At 36.4% G+C, this 20,995-nt stretch overlaps 1 protein-coding gene across 3 annotated transcripts in view; it reads left to right on the plus strand.

Moving 5' to 3' along the window:
• UPF2 (UPF2 regulator of nonsense mediated mRNA decay) overlaps nucleotides 1–20,995 on the plus strand; it is a 67,506-nt gene that overhangs the window by 36,352 nt on the left and 10,159 nt on the right. For all 3 annotated transcript variants that reach the window (XM_052788826.1, XM_052788828.1, XM_052788827.1), the window contains exons 12-20: nucleotides 1,168–1,353; nucleotides 1,883–2,086; nucleotides 2,718–2,993; nucleotides 4,795–4,978; nucleotides 8,702–8,841; nucleotides 10,649–10,753; nucleotides 11,685–11,783; nucleotides 12,533–12,700; nucleotides 18,033–18,174. In XM_052788826.1, coding sequence (XP_052644786.1) covers nucleotides 1,168–1,353; nucleotides 1,883–2,086; nucleotides 2,718–2,993; nucleotides 4,795–4,978; nucleotides 8,702–8,841; nucleotides 10,649–10,753; nucleotides 11,685–11,783; nucleotides 12,533–12,700; nucleotides 18,033–18,174 — 1,504 coding nt within the window. The remainder of the gene's footprint in view (nucleotides 1–1,167; nucleotides 1,354–1,882; nucleotides 2,087–2,717; nucleotides 2,994–4,794; nucleotides 4,979–8,701; nucleotides 8,842–10,648; nucleotides 10,754–11,684; nucleotides 11,784–12,532; nucleotides 12,701–18,032; nucleotides 18,175–20,995) is intronic.

Raw genomic sequence — 20,995 nt, forward strand, 5'->3', positions numbered from 1 at the left:
GTTTAGTGGAAAGTCCACAAGCATTAAAAATTGTGCTTCTTCACCAATGATCAAAGAAGGTTTAAACTCTTTTCATTAGTTTACTGGACTGCATGAATGTATATACCAACATTTGTGTGCGGTAACAAAACAGTACTTACAGGTTAGTTTTGTTGATTTGTTTGATGCTGTAAATTACTGTGTAGCCAACCTCTATTAAATAATAAAGTCTAAACTGGTGCAGTTTCTTTTTCTGTTGAACCACCTTAGAGTGATTAGAATATATGGAATAGTATGATGTACATAAAACATTTAATGTGACTTATAGAATTATACACATGTATACATATAAATACACATATGCATATAGAAATTATTTTATAATGGAATTAAGCTCATCCTCATCTTTAACTGTAAAAATCAGCAGCTTGGAACCGCTACTTTAGTTCTTGTACAGAATTTTTGTATACAAGAAATTTTTAAAACCCACAAAATAAAACTTAAAGTACCTATCCAAAATGAAGTGTGGAGAAAAGATTGTGTTCAGCGAGGAAAATTAGGACAAACCTGACAGTTAAGCACAGTAATTAGTGTTAATGTAGTAACCTTTAACATGTCTGATTTTACTTGAAATTCTGCTTTATGGTAGGTACTGTTTTTCTTGCAGTCTATTCTGCTTGGGTAAACAGCAACAATGGAGCATGTAATAAGGAAAATGCCATTGTCTAAACTATTGAAAATTCACGTGAAACCATCAATATAAATTCTCTGGAGTTGCATACTAATGTAAAAAGTAGATTGCTACTCTTATGATGATTCACTGTGCTTGTGTCAAGACATCAGTATTTCAGCTACTTTAGTTAAATAAAATCATGTTTTGAATAGAGTGACTAATAATCTTATTAACCATTTATGTAAACAATAACATTTAGATTTCAAGTTAAACTTTAAATACTGTTCTGAAACCTTTTTCACCACAGGTGAACCATTATAAAAATAGGGATTGTAAAGAAAAATTACCTTGGAAATACCAACACAGAACCATATATATGCTTTGCCCTTTCTTCTCTCTGCCCAAGTTTTTAACTTATTTTTCTGCAACCCTTCATGTTTCCTTTATCCCAAATATAACTCTCAAAGCCTTTGGCTTGACAATGCAGTATGCTGATCATTTGCGTTTATTTCCAGGAACAAATGATGAGAAAAAAACAAGCAATGCATCTTGATGCACGCTATGTTACAATGGTAGAAAATGCCTATTACTACTGTAATCCCCCTCCAGCTGAAAAAACTGTGAAGAAAAAACGTCCTCCTTTGCAGGAATATATTCGTAAGCTTCTTTACAAGGATCTCTCCAAGGTCACCACAGAGAAGGTAAATCTTTTTGAAATCTTCAATACAGATTTTACTGGAAGTGATGTAATACTAACTTTTGAAGGGTTTAGGGAGGGTTATAATTTATTCAATTGCAAGGAAGAGGGATCATTTTTGTATCCCTGATTGTTAAGGTAGTTTCATTTCTTTTATTGTAATGCATAGAAGCTCTGATCATGGACCTGCATTCTCCACAGCACAAATAAAGAATGAAATTAGAATCTTTGTGCTAAGTGTCTTGTGTTCAGACTAAGAGACAAAAGACTACAGTTAAATACAGACTGTAAGAGCAAGGAAATTGTGGAACAGATTTGGACAGCTTCATCAGTAGCTACAGGACAGCAGTTGGGTTACATATATAAAGTTTTCCGTAGCTACTGCAGATCTGGAGGATGCTTGAAAAACAGGATGAGGTTGCTTGCAGGTGCTTACAGGGATTTCATCCTAACTGTGAGAGACAGAGGATGACAGTGAGTGTCTTGATGTTTTGCCTGCTAAAATGTTAAGCTTATCTTAAAACTTGGTTTAGGTCCTGAGACAGATGCGCAAGCTGCCTTGGCAGGATGCAGAAGTAAAAGACTATGTTATATGCTGTATGATCAACATCTGGAATGTGAAATATAATAGTATTCACTGTGTAGCCAACCTCTTAGCAGGGTTGGTCCTTTACCAGGAAGATGTTGGAATTCATGTTGTGGATGGAGTGCTAGAGGATATTCGACTAGGAATGGAGGTAAACAACCAATATTCTTATTAAGCTATACTCATCTATTTATGTTGAAAGGATAACAGTAACATAATCTTGCTTAAAGAAAGGAATCCTTGGATTCTGGATTTTTATCTGATGACTTTTCTACCTCAGCTGTTTGCTTTATGTAGGTTTATTTAAATTTAAAAAAAAAAAAAACAAACAAAAACAAAACTAAAACCCAGCAAACTGCAAAGATTACTAGGACAGTTGTTTTGCCCCCCTTGTCATAGCAAGGGCATACAAGTTACTCTTTCACAGTGTAGTCAGATTCATGAAACTTCAAGTAACTTTGGAGACCAGTCCCTATTTTGATAGATGTTATAATTACAAGAATTCTCTGGGCAATGTGAAATCATCATAGACTTAAGGAAGAGTGTATGCTAAATGTATTTGAACTTATAATAACTACTAGTTGACCAACTTTCATAACTACTTTTTAATGTTTAATTTCGTGTAAAATATATAGCCTTAAATAACTGTATCATTATAATGAATTCTATCAGGGTTTTTTTACTGCTTTTTTCTTTTAAAAAAACCCAAAAAACAGACCTTTTACAAAGATTCTATTGTGTCTGTGTGATTAAAGTGAATTTTTTGTTCTTTTTTGATAAAGGTTAACCAGCCAAAGTTTAACCAACGGCGGATCAGCAGTGCCAAGTTTTTGGGGGAGCTTTACAATTATCGAATGGTGGAATCAGCTGTAATATTTCGAACTCTGTATTCTTTCACATCATTCGGTGTGAACCCTGATGGTAGTCCTAGTCCACTGGACCCTCCAGAACATCTTTTCAGAATCAGACTAGTTTGTACTATCCTCGATACCTGTGGGCAGTATTTTGACAGAGGATCCAGCAAACGAAAACTTGATTGCTTCCTTGTATATTTTCAGGTATTCTAAACTAAATTTTATATAGTTCTGTAGATTTCTTTAACAAGCTAATGTAAGTCAGTCTGTTACATATTTCCCTCATGTTTCTCTAGCACTATAATTTTTAGAATCCTGTTTGTCTGATAGCAGTTTTATTTTAAAGTGACATGTATGTTCAGTTACATGTAGATGTTACTGTTCCAACAAACTTGCAGAACACTGGGGTAGCAGTTGATTCACTGAAGGGTTTAGGTTCCCCCCTTCAGGGGGTCTCAGCAAGTGGAAGAACGGGCTGACAGAAACCTTGTGAATTCCAGCAAAGGTAAGTATAGAGTCTTCCAGTTGGGATGGAATAGCTCTATGCAGCAATACCACCTGGCACTGACTACCTAGAAAGCAGCTTTGCAGAAATAGAGCCAGGACTCCTGAACTGTATGAATGTGATATTAAGTTCTGCACCATTAGGGTGATGAAGGCCAACAGCATACTATGTCGCCTTGGCGGGGGTGTAGCCAGCAGATTGAGGAAAGTGAGTTCCTCCCCCCAGCTTCTGCTTGGCACTTGTGAGGCCACAACTGGAGCACTGGTTCAAGTTCAGGGCTCCCTGGTAGGTGGGAGGAGAGACATCAGCAAACTGAGCTGAGCCCAGTGTAGGGTCACCAAAATGATCAGGAGGCTCTCAGTGCTTACATTGTGCGTTTGCTCAGCTGGGAGAAGAGAATGCTCATTAGGTTGCTGTCCTCAGCTAATAGTGTTTGTAGAGGAGGAGTCATCAGATACTTCTCAGGCATGCATGGTGAAAGCATGAGAAGTAATGGTCAGAAGCTGCAGCAAAGAAAGTTCTGACTCAGTAGATGTAACGGAGGGGGGAAAAGATTTTGTAACTGGAGTGTTTAAACACTGGAATGGGTTCCTCAGAAAATGGGGAATTCTAGTCTATGGAGCTCATGCTAAACCTCTTTGGACTTAATTTATTTTTCTTTCTGCTTTTCTCTTTAAATTATACTAAATCAAGGATATTGAAAAATAAAAATTAAGGTGATAACAACTTATTTCAGACCTTCAGGATGCATATCCTTCATCTGTATATGAGATGTAAAGTGATGTTTCGAAGTGTGGTCCGGTCCTATTTTTAAACCCAAAATAAACTTTGTCAGTGACCAAGTGTTTTTGTTACACCTTATGATTTCAACAAGCATTCCTTCAGACCATGTCATCTTTTAAGTAAAGATTCTGTTACTCATACTTTGTTTTCAGATGCAATTTTTGCAACACCTTTGTTCTCAGATTCTACTGTTACGTTCACTTAAGATGAGCATTTATTTTTTACAATAAAATTGTAAAGGGTACGTGCTGATTTGTTATAAAGCAAACTGGATAAGTCACTTCACGCTAGCTGCAGTCTTAAAACTTCTTGTGATGTTTCCCCCCCTTCTCCACGTAATATGCCTTTGGGGGAATTAATTTTATTGAAAGTATATGGAGGAGGGAATTTAAAGCTGGCTGATTAAGTCCTTGTCTCTCATAGAAGGAATCTACCCTTAGAAGGCACTTTCTTTTCAGTGCTTTTTTTGCTCAGTCTTCATGCTTCTAACAGTTGTTACAATAAAAGGAACATATTCTTAATGTTTGTGATATCCAATGTTATCAAACAATGTTTAGTGATAACAAAATATCTAATAGTTGTATGAAATAGGAGAGTAGTGATGTGAAATCTTTTGCGTTTTCTGCTGTACAAACATGGCTAGGCATTACAAACTTCAGTTAAGTAGTTTATAAATGCTAGTGTGCATATAATTTATTTGAATATTTTGTATTCTAGCGGTATGTTTGGTGGAAAAAAAGTCTGGATGTTTGGACGAAAGACCACCCATTTCCTATAGACATAGACTATATGATCAGTGATACACTGGAACTGCTGAGACCAAAGATAAAGCTCTGCAATTCTCTGGAAGAAGCTATCAGACAGGTGCAAGACTTGGAACGAGAATTCTTAATAAAATTAGGTGAGAAAATGTGCAAGGGAAATGAGGTCTTTTAGACAATTCCTGTATTTCTTAAAATTGTCTCTTGTATAATGATAATAGGTAATTATTGTTACTCTCATGACACAATCTTCTTATTCTTATGGTAGAAATATTTGTGTAACATCTTTGCATTTTTCTGATCACCATAGAGATAATACAGAATCTCTATAACTCTAAAGTGATTCAGTGTTTTAAAGTCAATATGAATACTATTAATATAGTAGTATTTGGAGAGGGGGAGTGTGTGTGTGTATATATGTATTAGTGTATGGAGTAGTATGGTGCAAATGATGAGGAAGAAAACTATGACTTTCATCAGAAAAATTTAAGCAGCATGCTGTACTACAAAAAGCAAGGAGTATCTGCACACTCAATTACTGCAGCCTGTTGGTTGGTAAGCACTGATGGAAACCAGCTTCGGCATTTTGGTAGATTGGTTGCTTGCAACTCTGTGTTCCTTCCCCTGTTCTGGATTTGACTAAAGTTGCTGTGTCAAAGTAAGCATTAGTGTAAGACTACAACAAAAGAGAGAACATGTTTTGGTTTTAAAATGCTGTCAGGTACTTTGAACCTTACACTTCCTTTGGGATAATTTTGAATTGGCTTTACATTTCAGTAGAGGCCAGAGGATGATTTTCTTTTCATGAATTAGAACTTTGGTTGGATTATTAAAGGTTTTTTTTTTCCTTCTTAAAATGTATCTTTCAGCTAGGTTGTATGCTAGCTTGTAGTTCCTGCTAAAATTGCAGTGATGTATATTTATAAATCTTGTTGTGTTTAAAAATCAGTTAATTTTAAGAGAAAAAAGTTGGGCTTGCAGCACAGCTCAGTTGACAAAATACTGGTTAGTGTGTATCTAAAACTGCTATTGTCATATTAACCTTTAAATGTATTGTACATACCAGTCCTTACTGTGCTCACTTCTCATTAAATGGAATTGTTTTCTAATCTTCCGTTATTATTTGAAGACAAGCTTGTTCATGAAAAGTTTTTATATGTAAATTTTACACTTTATAAGTGTTAATTAGAGTCCTAATAGCACTTCATCTAGTTAGACAAGTTCAATTTTTAAGAATAATCCTTTAATCCAGTGGGATGGCTATGTGTAATTGTCAGGTAAAATGTTGCAACTTCTGTTTTAGGAGGAATTTTTTTTAATATGCTGTTTGTTTTATTGACATGCCTTAAAATTACCTATGTGGTAACTGAAATGCAGATAAAAATTTCCTTATGGTATGATTAAATTAGTAGCTTTTATGCTCTCAAAATGGTAACCAAGAAGTAGTTTACAAATAGTTACATAAACTGTAATAATCTTTTGAAAGATACTCAGGACTTCTACAAATCATAAGAACTTCTGTTCTCTGAATCACAACCGCTATAGTAGTTGGATTCAGTGTAGCTAAGGAGGGAGATATGTGGTCACTGAATGTGAACAAGTGTTGGAGAACATTTTACTGTGTGTGTTTTGGCATGACCAAAGGCCATCAACAGTACAGCCCTTACTGTAGGGGGTTGTGTTGTGTCTGTCTGTCCATCTCCTCCCCAAGTGTGTTGCTTTCCTTGATAATGATATTACTCGCTTGCTATTAAACATCAGTATAGGGTGGGATACTTCTTAGTCCGTCTGTTAGGGCTGTTTGAAGGTGGTCTCAGAGAGGTTGTCATCTGCCTTTCTGGTCTTTGAAGGTTATGACAACAGATGCAAGCATATCTGAAGGAAATTAGTTTTTTAATACTTTAGCAAAAGCTCTAGTAAAACCGCAGTTCTTCATCAGTTTGTCCCCACAGTGCCTTGGTCCATGGACACTAACCACTGGTAAGATATTTTGCTAAAGACCACGATAAGCTTTGTTCTTTCGTCTGTCTGAAGTGTAAATTCTAGGCAGAACAGTGGGGTGGCTTGCTGCCTGCTGATCTTACATTGGTGACTGACTGTTGGTTCCTGTGCCGCTCCAGTGATTTTGTACCACTGAGAATATGGAGTGATTCAAAAGGAACTCTTGCATATTTACGGGGCAGCACATATTGTGAAGAGCACAGTGTTTACAAATAAGGGGAAAAAAAAAAAAGAATGCTTTGAAACCTTCGGAATATGAAGGAGGAAGTGTGTGTGTTCACACAGAACTGAAACCCTCAATAACTACCATACAACCATTTTATTTCTGAGTTTTGTCTAATTTAAGCATGGCTCTGAAATTCACCTCCTTCTAAAGCTGATCTTTTTGATCTTAGTAAAATTTTTGTAGAGACCTGGCTCTGTGTATGTGTCTGCATATTGCATCTCTTAAAGTAATCTGGAGGTAGAGGGAAAAAAAAAATCTGGTTTGCCCCAAACCACTTGTATATTCAAAATCTAGACTTAAGAACTGCGTACTGTCCTTTGCATATGGCAGAGAACAAACAAGGAGTGCCATAAGCACAGAACTGATGCATTCATTTGCTGACCAAAAAACTTTACACTAAAGGCCAACCCTTAGTGTGGTTAGTATAATGTCAAAATGTGAATGACAAACTGCATAGTAACTGTATTGACTCCTTACTAAAATCTTGGAAAAATTACTGGCTTAGATCTGCTGTCTTGCAGAAGGCTGGCATCAGCATTGCTTTCTGCTAGCTCAAACCACGATGCTGTGGAGGATTATGTGGCTTTGTAAATTTATGAAAAACATTAGAAGAATGTATGAGAACAATAGCGTATGCTGGAAGTTTGTTCTTTTTTGCATTGGATGACTTAATTTTTGCACTAGCTGGTATCTAAAAACAGATCTTCATTTTTTCCTGAATCAGAACCATGCTTGATTCTTAAATATTTTTTCTGAAAACAATTCTGATTGAAATCTATTTCTGAGACTAAATTGAACACTGAAGCACAGAAAGAAACTAAAACCTGTTTTTCACTACTGTGGGAGTGGTATAGATAAGGGTATTACATTGAAGGATACGTTATTGAAAGAAAGCAGAGGTTTAGGGAGCTACCCTTGATACCTTACACACAGAGTAAACTAAAATGTTTTGAGGGATAGAGGTGGCAAGTAGGTCAGTAAGGAAGACTGCAAGATGGACTAAAACACAGTGAAAGAACTGTCAGCCCTGTCTGCAAGTAGAATGAGCACCCTAGATAATACTTTTGGAAGAGACTCCAATTTCCTAAAGACTTTATATAGGCACCTACATCCTCATAGGTTCAAGTGCAGCCTCGGGGCATTAGAAACGAGTCAGAAGGGTTTATTACAGGCTGAGAAAATAGTTGCTTCAAAACTGTTAATTGACAGTAGTGTGAAGTACTGGAACTAAGACTGCAGGGGCTTGATGTCTTCTGGGTTCTGCTGGTTTTGTAGAGCATCTGTAATTTAGTGCTCATATTTCGGTGCATGTTTCAGTAAGGTTGCATGTTTAGTTTGAGGATATTTTGAAGCAGTTTGCACAGTGCAGCTTCTTGATTGTTCCATGCGAGATTTTAAACATTCTCCATAATGTTTTCCTCCTTTTCTTGCAGGGCAATTACTACTCTTTATGAGTAAAGTAACTATATAGAAAATGTTTTATTCAGAAGTCAAATATTGCGACCCTTCAGAAGTTCTAGTGTTCAGCAACAATGGACTTTTGAAGTGATCTTCCACATAGAACTTGAGTGGTTAGGTGTGTTCTAATTCTGTTCTAGTTCCTTGTTCTAAATCTCTCTCTTTTTCCAAATTTCAGGAATTGTGAATGACAAAGATTCCAAAGATTCCATTACGGAAGGAGAGAATCTGGAAGAGGATGAAGAGGAGGAGGAAGGTGGAGCAGAGACAGAAGAACAATCTGGAAATGAAAGTGAAGTAAATGAGCCAGAAGAAGAGGTGAACTTAATCATTTACCTTGCCTCGCATAAAAAGAATAAGTAATCAATATTTTGATTACTCATTACTTTCAGAAGCCCTTCTATGTCACAGAGTTAGCAGGTGAAATGTGGGTATGCACAACCCCATCAGTACTCTGAGGATGTTTCCATCCCAGTTTTGTATATATGGAAAACTGAATACAGGGTGTCTGAGGCTTATGCCAGAGAAATTACTGCAGAAACTTGAATCTGACAACTTTTCTCGGGGTATGGGCTGCTTCTCAACAAAAAGATGCCTTCAGTTTTTTGGCATGAAAACACTTTCAGATCATTTTCTTTATCTGTTGTAGAAGCAAATGTATTGACTAGATGTCAAAGCAGTTGTGTAGGAAGAATAACAGGTGTTCAGAGTATGCCTGCATAATATGAATAAACAAGATATATGGAGCATAACAACCTTTGTTTACTGTGCCAATAATATTTTGAATCAGAAATGGTGGACCCCATAAAAAAAGATGCGTACATAGAAATTCTAACTTGTCACAATGACACAGCAAAGTTGACATGGTAATGGTAGTGTTATGAGAAAATGAGTTCATCAGGGAAATAGGAAACACTTTTTCTCCTTATGCTTATGTTGGTTGGTTTGTTAGTAAGCTTTCTTTCAGTCTGTGCTTCTTGGCATTAAAATTCCTGAAGTTTGGCCAGGTTTGTGCCTTTACCCACAAATTAATGATATCATTAGAATCATAAATGGTTGAGGGGTGGGGAAAGGACCTCTGGAGATCTTCTTGTCCAACCTCCTTGCTCAAAGCAGGGTCACCTACAGCAGGTTGCCTGAGGCAACGTCCAATCATGTTTTGAGTAAACAAGGATGGAGGCTCTACAACCTTTCTGGGCAATCTGTTCCAGTGTTTAAACACCATCACAGTAAAGAAGGCTTTTTTTCTTGCATTTAAATGAAATTTTTCAACTTGTGTCATTGCCTTTGGGTGTGTCCCTGGGCACCACTGAGAAGAGTCCAATTCCCTCTTCTTTGCTCCCTCCCTTCAGGTATTATACACATTGGGAATATCTTCCCCCACCTCAAGCCTTCTGTTCCCCAGACTAAACAATGCCATCTCTCTCAGCCTTTCCTATGACAGGTGCTCCAATCCCTTAATCATCTTCATGGCCCATTGCCAAGCTTGCAGCAGTATGTCCATATCTGTCTTGTACCGGGGAACCCAGAGCTGGGCGCAGCAATCCAGCTGGGTCTTGCCAGTGCTGAGCAGGCAAGAAGGATCACCTCCTTTTGACCTGTCAACAACACTTTTTTCCTAATTCAGCCCAGGATGCAGTCAGCTGCCTTTGCTGCAAGGGTGCATTGCTGATTCTTGGTCATTTTGGTGTCCACCAGGACCACAGGTCCTTCTCTGCTGATCTGCTTTCCAGTTGGGCAGCTTCCAGCCTGTACTAGTGATTGGGGTTATTGCTCCTCAGGTGCAAGGCTTTCCCTTCGTTGAACTTTATGAGTTCTTGTCAACCTGTTCCTCCAGCTTGTTGAGTTCCCTTTGAGTGGCAGCACAACCATCTGGTGTATTGGCCACTACTCCCAGTCTTCTGCTGTATGTTTGTGAAAATATCAGATAAAGCCAAGTGAGTTCAGACTGAAACATTAAATACAAAACATAACAAACAAATTTACTAAGACTGAACTAAACAGGTTTGGATGGGGTGAGGGTAGGAAAGATGCAGAAAATGTATATTAGGAATCAGATGCAAGCGGTCTTTTTTTTGTTGTTGTTGTTCTAAAATAGTCAGAAGTTATTCATTGACTATTTCAGGAGGGCTCGGACAATGAGGAAGAAGAAGGTGAAGAAGAAGAGGAAGAAAACACAGACTATCTTACAGACTCCAACAAGGAAAATGAAACTGATGAGGAGAATACAGTATGTATTGTAGCTTTAGATAAGTGAATTGACTTTTGCATTTTGGTTTTCTTTACTGAATGTTTTTTGCCAATGCTGCTCATAACATATCTGGGAAAACATGGCAAGAACACTCCCTGCTATTCTTTCAAATACATTTTAGAGCTTTTTTTTTTATTTTTGCAAACTTTCATTATTACCTTCTGAAAATACTTATGCTGTCAACTTTACTACAACATGTTTTCATATGACTGTGTGCTTTCATAGGTAGCTAGACTGGAAAAGCTTGCATAAATGATGGTTTTGCAATGCCAGCAATGGCAGCAAACTGATATAATACAACAAGGTAAACTAGTTATACTCCACTAGATCTCAAAACTGAAAAGGAGACAAACCAAGAAGTGAAAAACTCCTAAAATGCTAATTTGGGACATCTGTAGCAAAAGAGCCCGTCTGGTTGAGCCTGAATTGCAGTTACATAGTAAGGAAAGTAATGATCATTACAGAACAATGTGTTGGGGTACTGACTTTAAACATTTTTGTTGTAGCGTTGTGCCTTCCAAATACTGAAGGATAGTATTTGTCTTGAAAAGACCACCTAACTTTATGGACTTAATGAAAAAAATCAGTTAAATTAGGTGTGGTAGGGATAGAGATTTTTCTTTGTATTGTTGCCATATCTAGAATGTGTACATACGCATCTGTACACATATGCTGGTATGTCAGGATATTACAAGTGGCCAGCCTTCATAATAGATGCAATAAATGTCAGGAAATATTTCTTCAAGAAAATAATCCAGGCTGAAAACTTTTTTCTTTAACAATTTATTTTTTTAAAGCTTTTGATTATTTATTATATGGAAGCAATAAGGATATTTTTCCACTTATTTCTAGACTGAATATTCATATTTCTGAAACTAATGTAACAGAAGGGTTTTTTCTGTTGCAATAGGAAGTAATGATTAAAGGAGGAGGACTTAAGCATGTCCCTTGTGCAGAAGATGAGGACTTCATTCAGGCATTGGATAAAATGATGCTGGAAAATCTTCAGGTATAAGTATTTATTTTCTTAATGTAATTTGCTGTACAGCTAACTGTATTTGATTTTTTTTTTTTTTTTAGTAAGTGATTAATGCTTAGCTTACCATACTAAAGAACACAGATTTTTTTTTTTTTTTTCTCTTAGTTGTGGCCTCTTGTCTGCAATTGACATGTTTGGATAAGTAGCTTTTAGTAAAATAGCTGTTAATTGTATTGTTTGCCCAGTGAATATATGACATGCTAACATATTTTACTGGATAAATAATAACTGATACTATGCAATGGTTCTGAGTTTATCATAGACTAGCCAGACTTAGGTTTTAATATGTTTAAAATGTAGCTGCATTTAAATTTACATAACCTCTAAGTCCTTTTTTTCCAGTCACATCTGGTAAATATTTAAGTATTGAGTATAGCAAGCCCTGTATAAGGAATACATTAATAAGATGCTACAAAAAAATCGTGAATGTAGAACGTCCATTCTCAACTGTGTCTAATCAAGTCTCTAGATTTCTTTCCTTAAAAGCTTGTTATTCAAAATTCCTTTAAAACTTGAAGTATTCTGTCCCTGTAACTTTCTTCTTCAAGCAAGGAAACCAAAGGAAAATGCAATAAAGCTGAATACATTTATTTATATATGACTCTCTTTTCCTGGAAGGTTAAACCTTTTCTCAGTCATGATAATATGAATGTTGCCAGACTGGCTGACATTTTTAGCACCTGATCATTTATAGAGTTTACTTCTTTTTATTTTAATAGCAACGGAGTGGTGAATCTGTTAAAGTACATCAGTTGGATGTTGCTATTCCTCTACATCTCAAAAGTCAGCTCAAGAAGGGTCCGCCACTTGGAGGTGGGGAAGGAGAGTCAGAGTCTGGAGACACAATGCCATTTGTCATGTTAACACGAAAAGGCAACAAACAGCAGGTAAGAGTTCACATAAGGTATAGATATTGTTTAAATAAATAAACTCCTTTCACTTTTTTGAAAGTCACATTCTGTGACTTTTGAAGTCACAGAAGTTTTTTTTTATCCTTTTCTCAGAATGGCATACAGACAACTTTATTTTGATAAATAGAAAATACCATATGTAGTTTCTTAGAATTCTTGGTTGTTATTAGAAATCATGTAGAAAAATTCTGTGGTTAAATTATACCATTACTAATTATGTTTGGTAATTACACCAGTAGGACAGTGGTATGTCTTACATGTATTTTAGCCACTGAATGTTGAAAGGAGTAGGGGAAAAAAAAATATTCCAGAATCTTCAAGATTCTACAGATTTTTCTGAAAACACTTTCAGCTTCAAATCAAGATACATGGCATTTGCTAAATTCCATTTCCTAAGTAACTGCCATTTGGCTGAATTTGTTCAACTTGCAGAAAAAGTCATTATCTCTGAAGACATTTTTAGGGGACTGTTCCAGAACACACTGAGTGAATCTCTCAGAGAAACTTAAATGGCAATCATGTTGATAAAACAAATAAATTCCTTCCTTCGTGCAGCCAAGCTTTATATTTGTCTTGGCTCTTTTTTCCAGTATATGTTTGAGTTTTCCTACGTCAGCAAATGCATAGTATACAAATTAATACCTAACGCATTCCACATGCATTTCTCGTCATGGTTTAGATCTTTTAAAGAAGGCTTTTCATTTCAGTTGTATAAATTGGTGGTGAAAATGAGTGAGTCTAGATGGAAAGCAAAACCAAGGCACTGTTTCATTCTGTGCATCTGTACCTTTCAAGTGTTTAGATCCATGTCACTACTTATTACCTGAATAGTGACAGTAGTTTAATGGTTGAGGTATATAAACCTGAAGTAGAGTCTTTCTCTTCCTTCATATGAAAGATACTTCAAAAATCCACATAGAAAGTGAGGTCTCCTTTCATTAAACACTTGAACTAGTGAGCATGTGCTGTGCAAAGTAAGCACTTTGAAAGTGTAAGTGGCGATACCTATTTGAGCACATACATACTTGCATTTAGTAGTGATGATTAACTGATTTCCTTACTATATTTGTTTGGTTATTCTGTTTTCCTGGAACTTGAATGTTGTATACAAAGTTCTACAGAAGTTTTGAGTGCAGAATTTTAACTGTTGTCATTGGGCTGAGAAGGGATTTAAGAGAACTCTATTTAAAAAAATGGTGTTTAGCTTTTTGGGATAATTTACTGGGAGTATCTGTAGTTACCAAGAATTTTTGGATCTTCGTATTCTGTGTGAGGGGAAATTATTGCCAACATGTGGCTTAAAAAGAAAGCAGAACTTGTTCAGGAGTTTTCCCCGTTCCTCCCCTGATATTTGGTTTTGGGAGTAGGCTCTTCCTGCCAAAACTCCTCTCGGTGTTTCTAGAAATGTAGAAAACAGTTGCTTTATAGACTATTTCAGTTCTTGAGTCAGTGAAAGGCTTCTTTGTCCATAGTTCTGTATTCAGAAAAAAACCCTATGTCTTAGTAGTCAGTTTTAACAGAAAAATAAGCAGGAAAGAAGAGGTGGAGTTGAAAAGAAAATAATTATTCTTTCTTATACTACTTTATTTGAAATCTGCATGAGCAGAATATGCACAGAGTTTTGAAGTGATGGATGCATACTTTACTGTTAAGTTACAGTTGTAAACTTTCAGCTTTTTAAAAACAGTCAAAAGGAGTTTGCAGACAACCTGGAAAGCTGTAAGTAACTTCTTGTCTGCACAATCACTGGAATGATAAGCACCACCACCTCACTATACATCAACCTAGTCACTTGCTATGTTAGCAGTTGGTTTGGTCTGTGTGTTCTTTGTCAACAGTGCTGCTGAAACTAGAAATCTTTGCTGTAAGAAAGTACTTACTGATGAAAATGGAATATGCTGTGCTTCCTTCTGGAGGTTAATATTTGGTAGTTGAGGTCCAGTCACTAAATACTCAGTTCACATACCAGTTATTCAGCCAGATTTTAGTGGAGCGTTGACAACTAGCTTTTTGAGGCAACACAAGAACAACTAACTGCTATTTACCAGCAGCGTACAACCTGAATTAATAGTCATTGTAGGCTGGTAGTAACAAGGACACCATATTTTATCTTTTTTTCTGTCATACTGATTTACAAAAACAGGCGATAGCAAGGATATTGGGTAGACTAGTGTCTTGCAATTGATGTCTGGGTTTTTTCACCTGTCAGCTATAGCAAAGAAATTGTATGAGAGAACTTACAAAACTAGTAGCAGTAGAACTGAACATGGTTGTTGGAAATTAGACTATGGCATCATGATTTATCCACAAGCCATGAGAGAGCAAGGGGAAATAAAGAAATATTGCCATCATCAGGGATTGGAGCTGAGGTCTATCTAATACCATGTGATATTTATAAAACTGTCCAAGAAGTTTTATTCCAGGTAGGTGTGAACTGAAGTGATATTTAGACAGTAAAAGAAAGTCACCTAGTGTCAAGAAATTTGGTTAATACCTAAGGCAAAGATTTCCTTTCATTTGAAAGATTTTTAGGAAGGTTCCATAAAAGAACAGTAATATCCTTGGAATGGTCAAGTCTGTCCTTGAATGTGGAGTTCTTTATCGCAATGACATTTTTATGTAATCTGCAATCTCATTTTCTGAATTATTTTTTATCTTTCTCCAGTTTGCCATCTTCTAAGTGAAGTCCTTATGTTCTGTCCTTATCTCACAGATTTTATAAGAGGTTTTTGATACACCTCTTCGCTATTTGCAAATTGGAAATGTTTTGCTTGCTCAGTGTCATGGTTTAACCCCATCCAGCAGCTAAGCACCACACAGCTGCTCACTCACTCCCCCCCACCACCGTGGGATGGAGGAGAGAATTGGAAAGAAAAAAAAAAAAAAGTAAAACTTGTGGGTTGAGATAAAGACAGTTTAATAGGACAGAAGAGGAAGGGAAAATACTACTACTACTAGAATATACAAAACAAGTGATGCACAATGCAATTGCTCACCACCAGCTGACCAATGATTAGCCAATCCCCAAGCTGTGGTGCACGCAGGCCAACTCCTCCCAGTTTATATACTGGGCATAACGTCACATGGTATGGAATATTCCTTTGGCCAGTTTGGGTCAGCTGTCCTGGCTGTGTCCCCTCCCAGCTTCTTGTGCCTCTCCAACCTTCTTGCTGGCTGGGCGTGAGAAGCTGAAAAATCCTTGACTTAGTACAAACGCTACTTAACACACTGATGTTTTCAGTTGTTGCTGTCGTCATTATTCTCATCCTAAATCTAAAACACAGCACTATACCAGCTACTAGGAAGAAAATCAACTTTATTCCAGCCTAGGCCAGGACACTCTGTAATCATCATATCCTTTAGTAATTGTCATCAGTGATTTGATTTCAGATGGCAACTGTCTGATTGCCTTGAGATAGTGACTCAGTGATATTTTGTTAATTACTAGTCTGTTGGGTTTTGTATCAGTTTCATTTGCACCCTTCTATATTTCAGTTTTCTTTTTTCTACTTTAAGCATCCTGTCTGAAAACACTTACCAGTCCCATTAAGCTGATAAATCCATAGAACAGATAAAATATAAAGGACATATTAAGATGGATGGGGAGCTTAATGGTGAAGCTAAGGAATGATTTTTACCATACAAAGCTGCTAATGGGTTAGTTATTTGCATAGTTTGTGTGAAGTTCATTTGACAATATCTAGGAACATGCACAGTCTGCTCTGCAATAAGTGACTAAAGCTTACTTTTCTGTTGGAATTTCAAGAGCTTTCATTTTTATTCTTCCCCGCACACCTTAATAACAAGCTTGTATTTATGTTCAATATAATATGCTATTACACCCCCCACCCCAAAAAAAGCCCCAACAAGTCTTTTGCCTGATTTGTCTCATCTAAATAAATCTTCACTGTACCCAGGTTTTTCTCAGATCTTTGCAAGAGTCTGTCTTAACTGTTTCAAACACAGTTTATTTTCAAATGCTGCATCTGAGGGTACTTGATGTCTTCTCACACTCATCATTTGTCTGCTGTTAGTGGGGCACTACTGTCTAATAGATACCTTGAGATTTCTTAGTAATTATTGCATTAAATACTAACTGTATGCAGTGAGGATTTTGCGTTTACTATATACCTTCTCCTGATAATGTATCTTTCTGTCTGCAGCTTTTGACACTGTAGCAGAAAAAAGCACTTACAAATTTGCTCTGCTTCTATTTCTGTGGAAGTAGATCTCAGATGACAAGAACAAGCAGCAGGATTCAGAGTAGTTTGTGGAATATTGAGAATGCTTATCCTTAAATGCATTACCCTACTTATAGCATGGTAATACTTCCTTCAACTGCACATCCATTAGAAGTAGGAAGCGAGATTTTTCTAAATAAGTTCACAAACTTTAGCATTAAGGTGTTTCTGAAAACTACTGTTTCAATTGCAGATAAGATTAAGAATCACTTCTCTGTTTTGGAACAATTGTAAAAAAATTTTCTGTGGAAATAAAAACCTGGATTTTCTGAGTCTAGGGAAAAAGAAATCATCTTCCCTATGCCTCTCTGAAAATCTCAGCTGTGTTATTTAGAGAGAAGGTACTTCTGTAGGAGGAGTACCAAGTTTACCTTTATCTCATTTGCCATAAGCTACATTGTGTTGAATGTGGATGTTTGGGTGTGGGGGAGGAGGAAAAGATTAAATTTGGCACCACAGTTGTCTCCAGACTAATAAGCACCACTGTGGAGCTAGAATTGTTCATAAAAAGTACTGGCCAAGGAATGCTGGGGATATCTGGAATGCTTGGAACATTTCTCCTGTTATTACAAGGGATAATAGTAGAAATTCTGCTCAGGGGCTTCATCTCTTTGGAAGGTAGAGACATTTGGAGGGAGATGCAGCTTTCTGAGCCAGCTATGGTGCTTTTATCTCAAGACCAGTGTAATTCACTGTGAGGGTATCAGCTTGTTTGAAAATAAGAAATAAAGCATATAGCTATATGTTCCTGGTGAAAGTTAATCAGTTTTGTTCCCATAAATACTGTGTGTGATAGTCTTTTGCCTTAGCAGTACATCAGCCTTCTTTGTATGTTCTCTGTGTCTTTAGGAGGTCTAAATATCTTGTATTTTTTCATGCTTCCTTATGTGAAATAGAGTTTAAAAACAAACAAAACCAACAAACAACACACTTTCCAGTATAAACTTCTGTAGAAAGTCTCTCATCACAATAACCTAGAAATAAGCATAACCCTTCTGTATTTTGGATTGTTTTGCGGTTGATTTTTTTTCTGTGCTGGGCACTTAAAAACTTATTTTCATTTGCAGTTTAAGATCCTAAATGTACCAATGTCTTCCCAACTTGCTGCAAACCATTGGAACCAACAGCAAGCTGAACAGGAGGAGAGAATGAGGATGAAAAAGCTCACTTTGGATATCAATGAACGGCAAGAACAAGAGGACTACCAGGGTAAGAAAATCACCAAGTATTTTTTATTTTCAGAGGAACTTTCATGGATCTACAGAAAATATTATTTGTGATAATTAGCAGTTCAAGTTCTGAACATTGATTTGCAATGCTTCATGGAAAACCTGTATTTTAGTTTCAGTCATTCGTTATTTACTCCCTGGTCTCTGTACTTGAAGTTTTTATAGCTCTTCCATGAAAGGAAGTTTTCAAGTGGGCCTCAAATCTCAGCATTCCCATTTATTTTGGGAAAGGGGAAGAACTGAGACTGTTTCCTTAAAAATAAGATAACACAAAATTAATCTGATGTTTGTGGCATTGTCTCCATTACTGCAAGACAATTGAGTTGGATACAAGAGGAATTAATTCTGTGCAACTTAAACTCTGCTTTTTAGATATTCATGGGTATTTTAGATGTTAATAGTATTTAGAATCTTCATCAGTCTCACTAAGACTTGCAAATACTAAGAGGTAACCTTCACCTGAGAAATAAAAACTGTCACCTCAGCTTCCTATTGCTAAAGGTTCTAGGAGTGCTACAAATCTGGAGCATAAGAATATATTAACAGAATGAAGGTTTCTTACAAATTATTTTTAAAGATAGGTAAGTCACAGTCAGGCATTTTGGAACCTGGACAGATTGAAGCAAACAGTTAATACAACAGATCATATAGCCCCTAAACTGGTGCACTTGATGTGTTTGGTTGTTGGGTGGTTTAGTTTGGTTTTTCAGACTCAACTTTCCTTGGTGTACTCAGATAGTAAACAAAGCCAGACCAATAAAACTGATGGTATTCAGTTATTAGGTTAGTATTTCCATTTAACTTCTCCAAAGTTCTTGCTCTACTTTTTTTTTAAAGATGTTGCAGTCTGGTGGTAATCACAGTATAAGTAGTTAATTAGCAGGAAATCTCATTTAAGGTATTTAGTGAAAGGTCATTATTCATCAATAAATGGCAAATTTAAATTAAAGCAGCTCTAATTCTAAAAACACTATGGAATCTAACACTCCTTTTGGAACTTTGATAGTACAAGAACTAAACTTGTAATTGTAAAAAGGAGTATTTTTCCAAAGTGAGTACCTACAGAGCTCTGAAATGGTAACACAATATATTCTTAGTATTAAACATCATAATCAGCTTAACTTCTTTTCTGAGACCCTCCCCTCTTATAAAGCCCACTTGTGAAAAAGGAAGAGAAACAGTAGACTCTAGAATTAGACATTTAAGTGCTTTCCTCAGACTTTTTGTGGGGTTTTCCTCATTAATGGTATTTCTAATATCTTTACTGGTTGGGGCATTTGAGTTTTTATGCCTTGTCATATGACTTTGTTGGTATCTTTAAAATCAGTCTGTTTAATGTAGGATTTTATTGTGAGCAATTGTGCTTCTTATCCAAAAAAGTATCACATTGATTTTGTCCAAGAGAAAGGAATCGGACAACTGATACCAATTGATAACTAGTAATAGGCTTTTTTTTTACTTTCTCATAGATTTTCTAGGTGTGTATAAAGCATTAATACAGGAGGAAAATCAACACAGAAGAAAGAGGTTTTTCCATAATTCACATCCATTTTTAAAACATCTGTTGACTCTTTTTATTAACCTGCTTAATATACATAGTTAAACCAAACTAAAAAGGACCTTTTATTCAGGTTAAGTTAAACAGGCCGAATTACATTCCTCTTTGGAACTATTATTTTATGTAGATTTGTGCAGTTGATTGTTACTGAAAAGAGTCAGCTTGCCTGTAACAAGTTGATATGTACCCATTGAAAGAAAGAGTTGGTTTTAAATTTCTGTTTCAACCTTTGAAGTTACCAAGGGAGGAATAAGTCTCAAAATTTCTGGAAGAATGCCTCAGGGTTGTCCTAACATTTGCATGTACATTTGTGGGGTTTTTTTCATCTGTACAGGGTAGCTAACAGATGAAAGTTCACTGATGTACTTCAAAGTAGTATCAGATAATTATTTAATACTTCAGCAGTGTTTACTAGTATTACAAACGTTTTTAATTTAAAGAAGTATTAAGAACTGGGTGACTCTCTAATTTAGACTGGTATTTTCCTGTGTAGGTTATTTTTTTTTTCTTTGCTAAAACCAAAGATGAGTGACATGCCTTTGGCCTAGCTAAAACATTGTGCTCCCATGCCATTTCTTCCTTCTGTTACCTTCCCAATTACTCAACTTCTCAGTTACTGGCTTTTCACAAACCCCAATATTTTTTCACCTACAGCATGGAAAACAGAAGAGACAGGCATGCACACACGTGCTTGTTCATTGCTTGCTTCTAGCGCCTGGCTGGCAATGTACCATAATCTCTTCTTATTTTCTTCCTGGGTCTCGTCATTGCCAAAAGAGCGCTCTCCTGGCATACAGAATTGTTTTGAAGGATGCCATTTCGCAATGTTTACAAAAATGGACTGTCAGTGTGTTGAATGGCTTTCTTTGCCTTTTCCAGGTGCTGATAGAGGAGTATACAGAGCGTGAATACATGGTTTATTAACTGTTGATACCAATATTGTATATTAAATCATTCATAGTTTCCCAGTTTCTCAAAGACTGGGTGGATACCTTGCTGAAAGCTTCATGTGCATTTTGTAAATGGTGAGAGAATCTCATTAGTCTCTAGTTTTGCCCTGTGCAAGTCATTGTGAGAGTAGTGGAAGTTTGTTTCTAGCAGATGATGGGTATGTGTCTCCAATGAGATTACCAGAGATTAGGGAACCAGACAGCAGACTTTCAAACATAATCTGCTTAACAGCTTATTCCACTTTTCCCCTTCATTTATTCCGTCTGTTTGCTGAGTAATGTAGATTCTTGCA

The sequence above is a fragment of the Harpia harpyja genome, chromosome 6 (assembly GCF_026419915.1).
Source record: "Harpia harpyja isolate bHarHar1 chromosome 6, bHarHar1 primary haplotype, whole genome shotgun sequence".
Lineage (NCBI taxonomy): Eukaryota > Metazoa > Chordata > Aves > Accipitriformes > Accipitridae > Harpia > Harpia harpyja.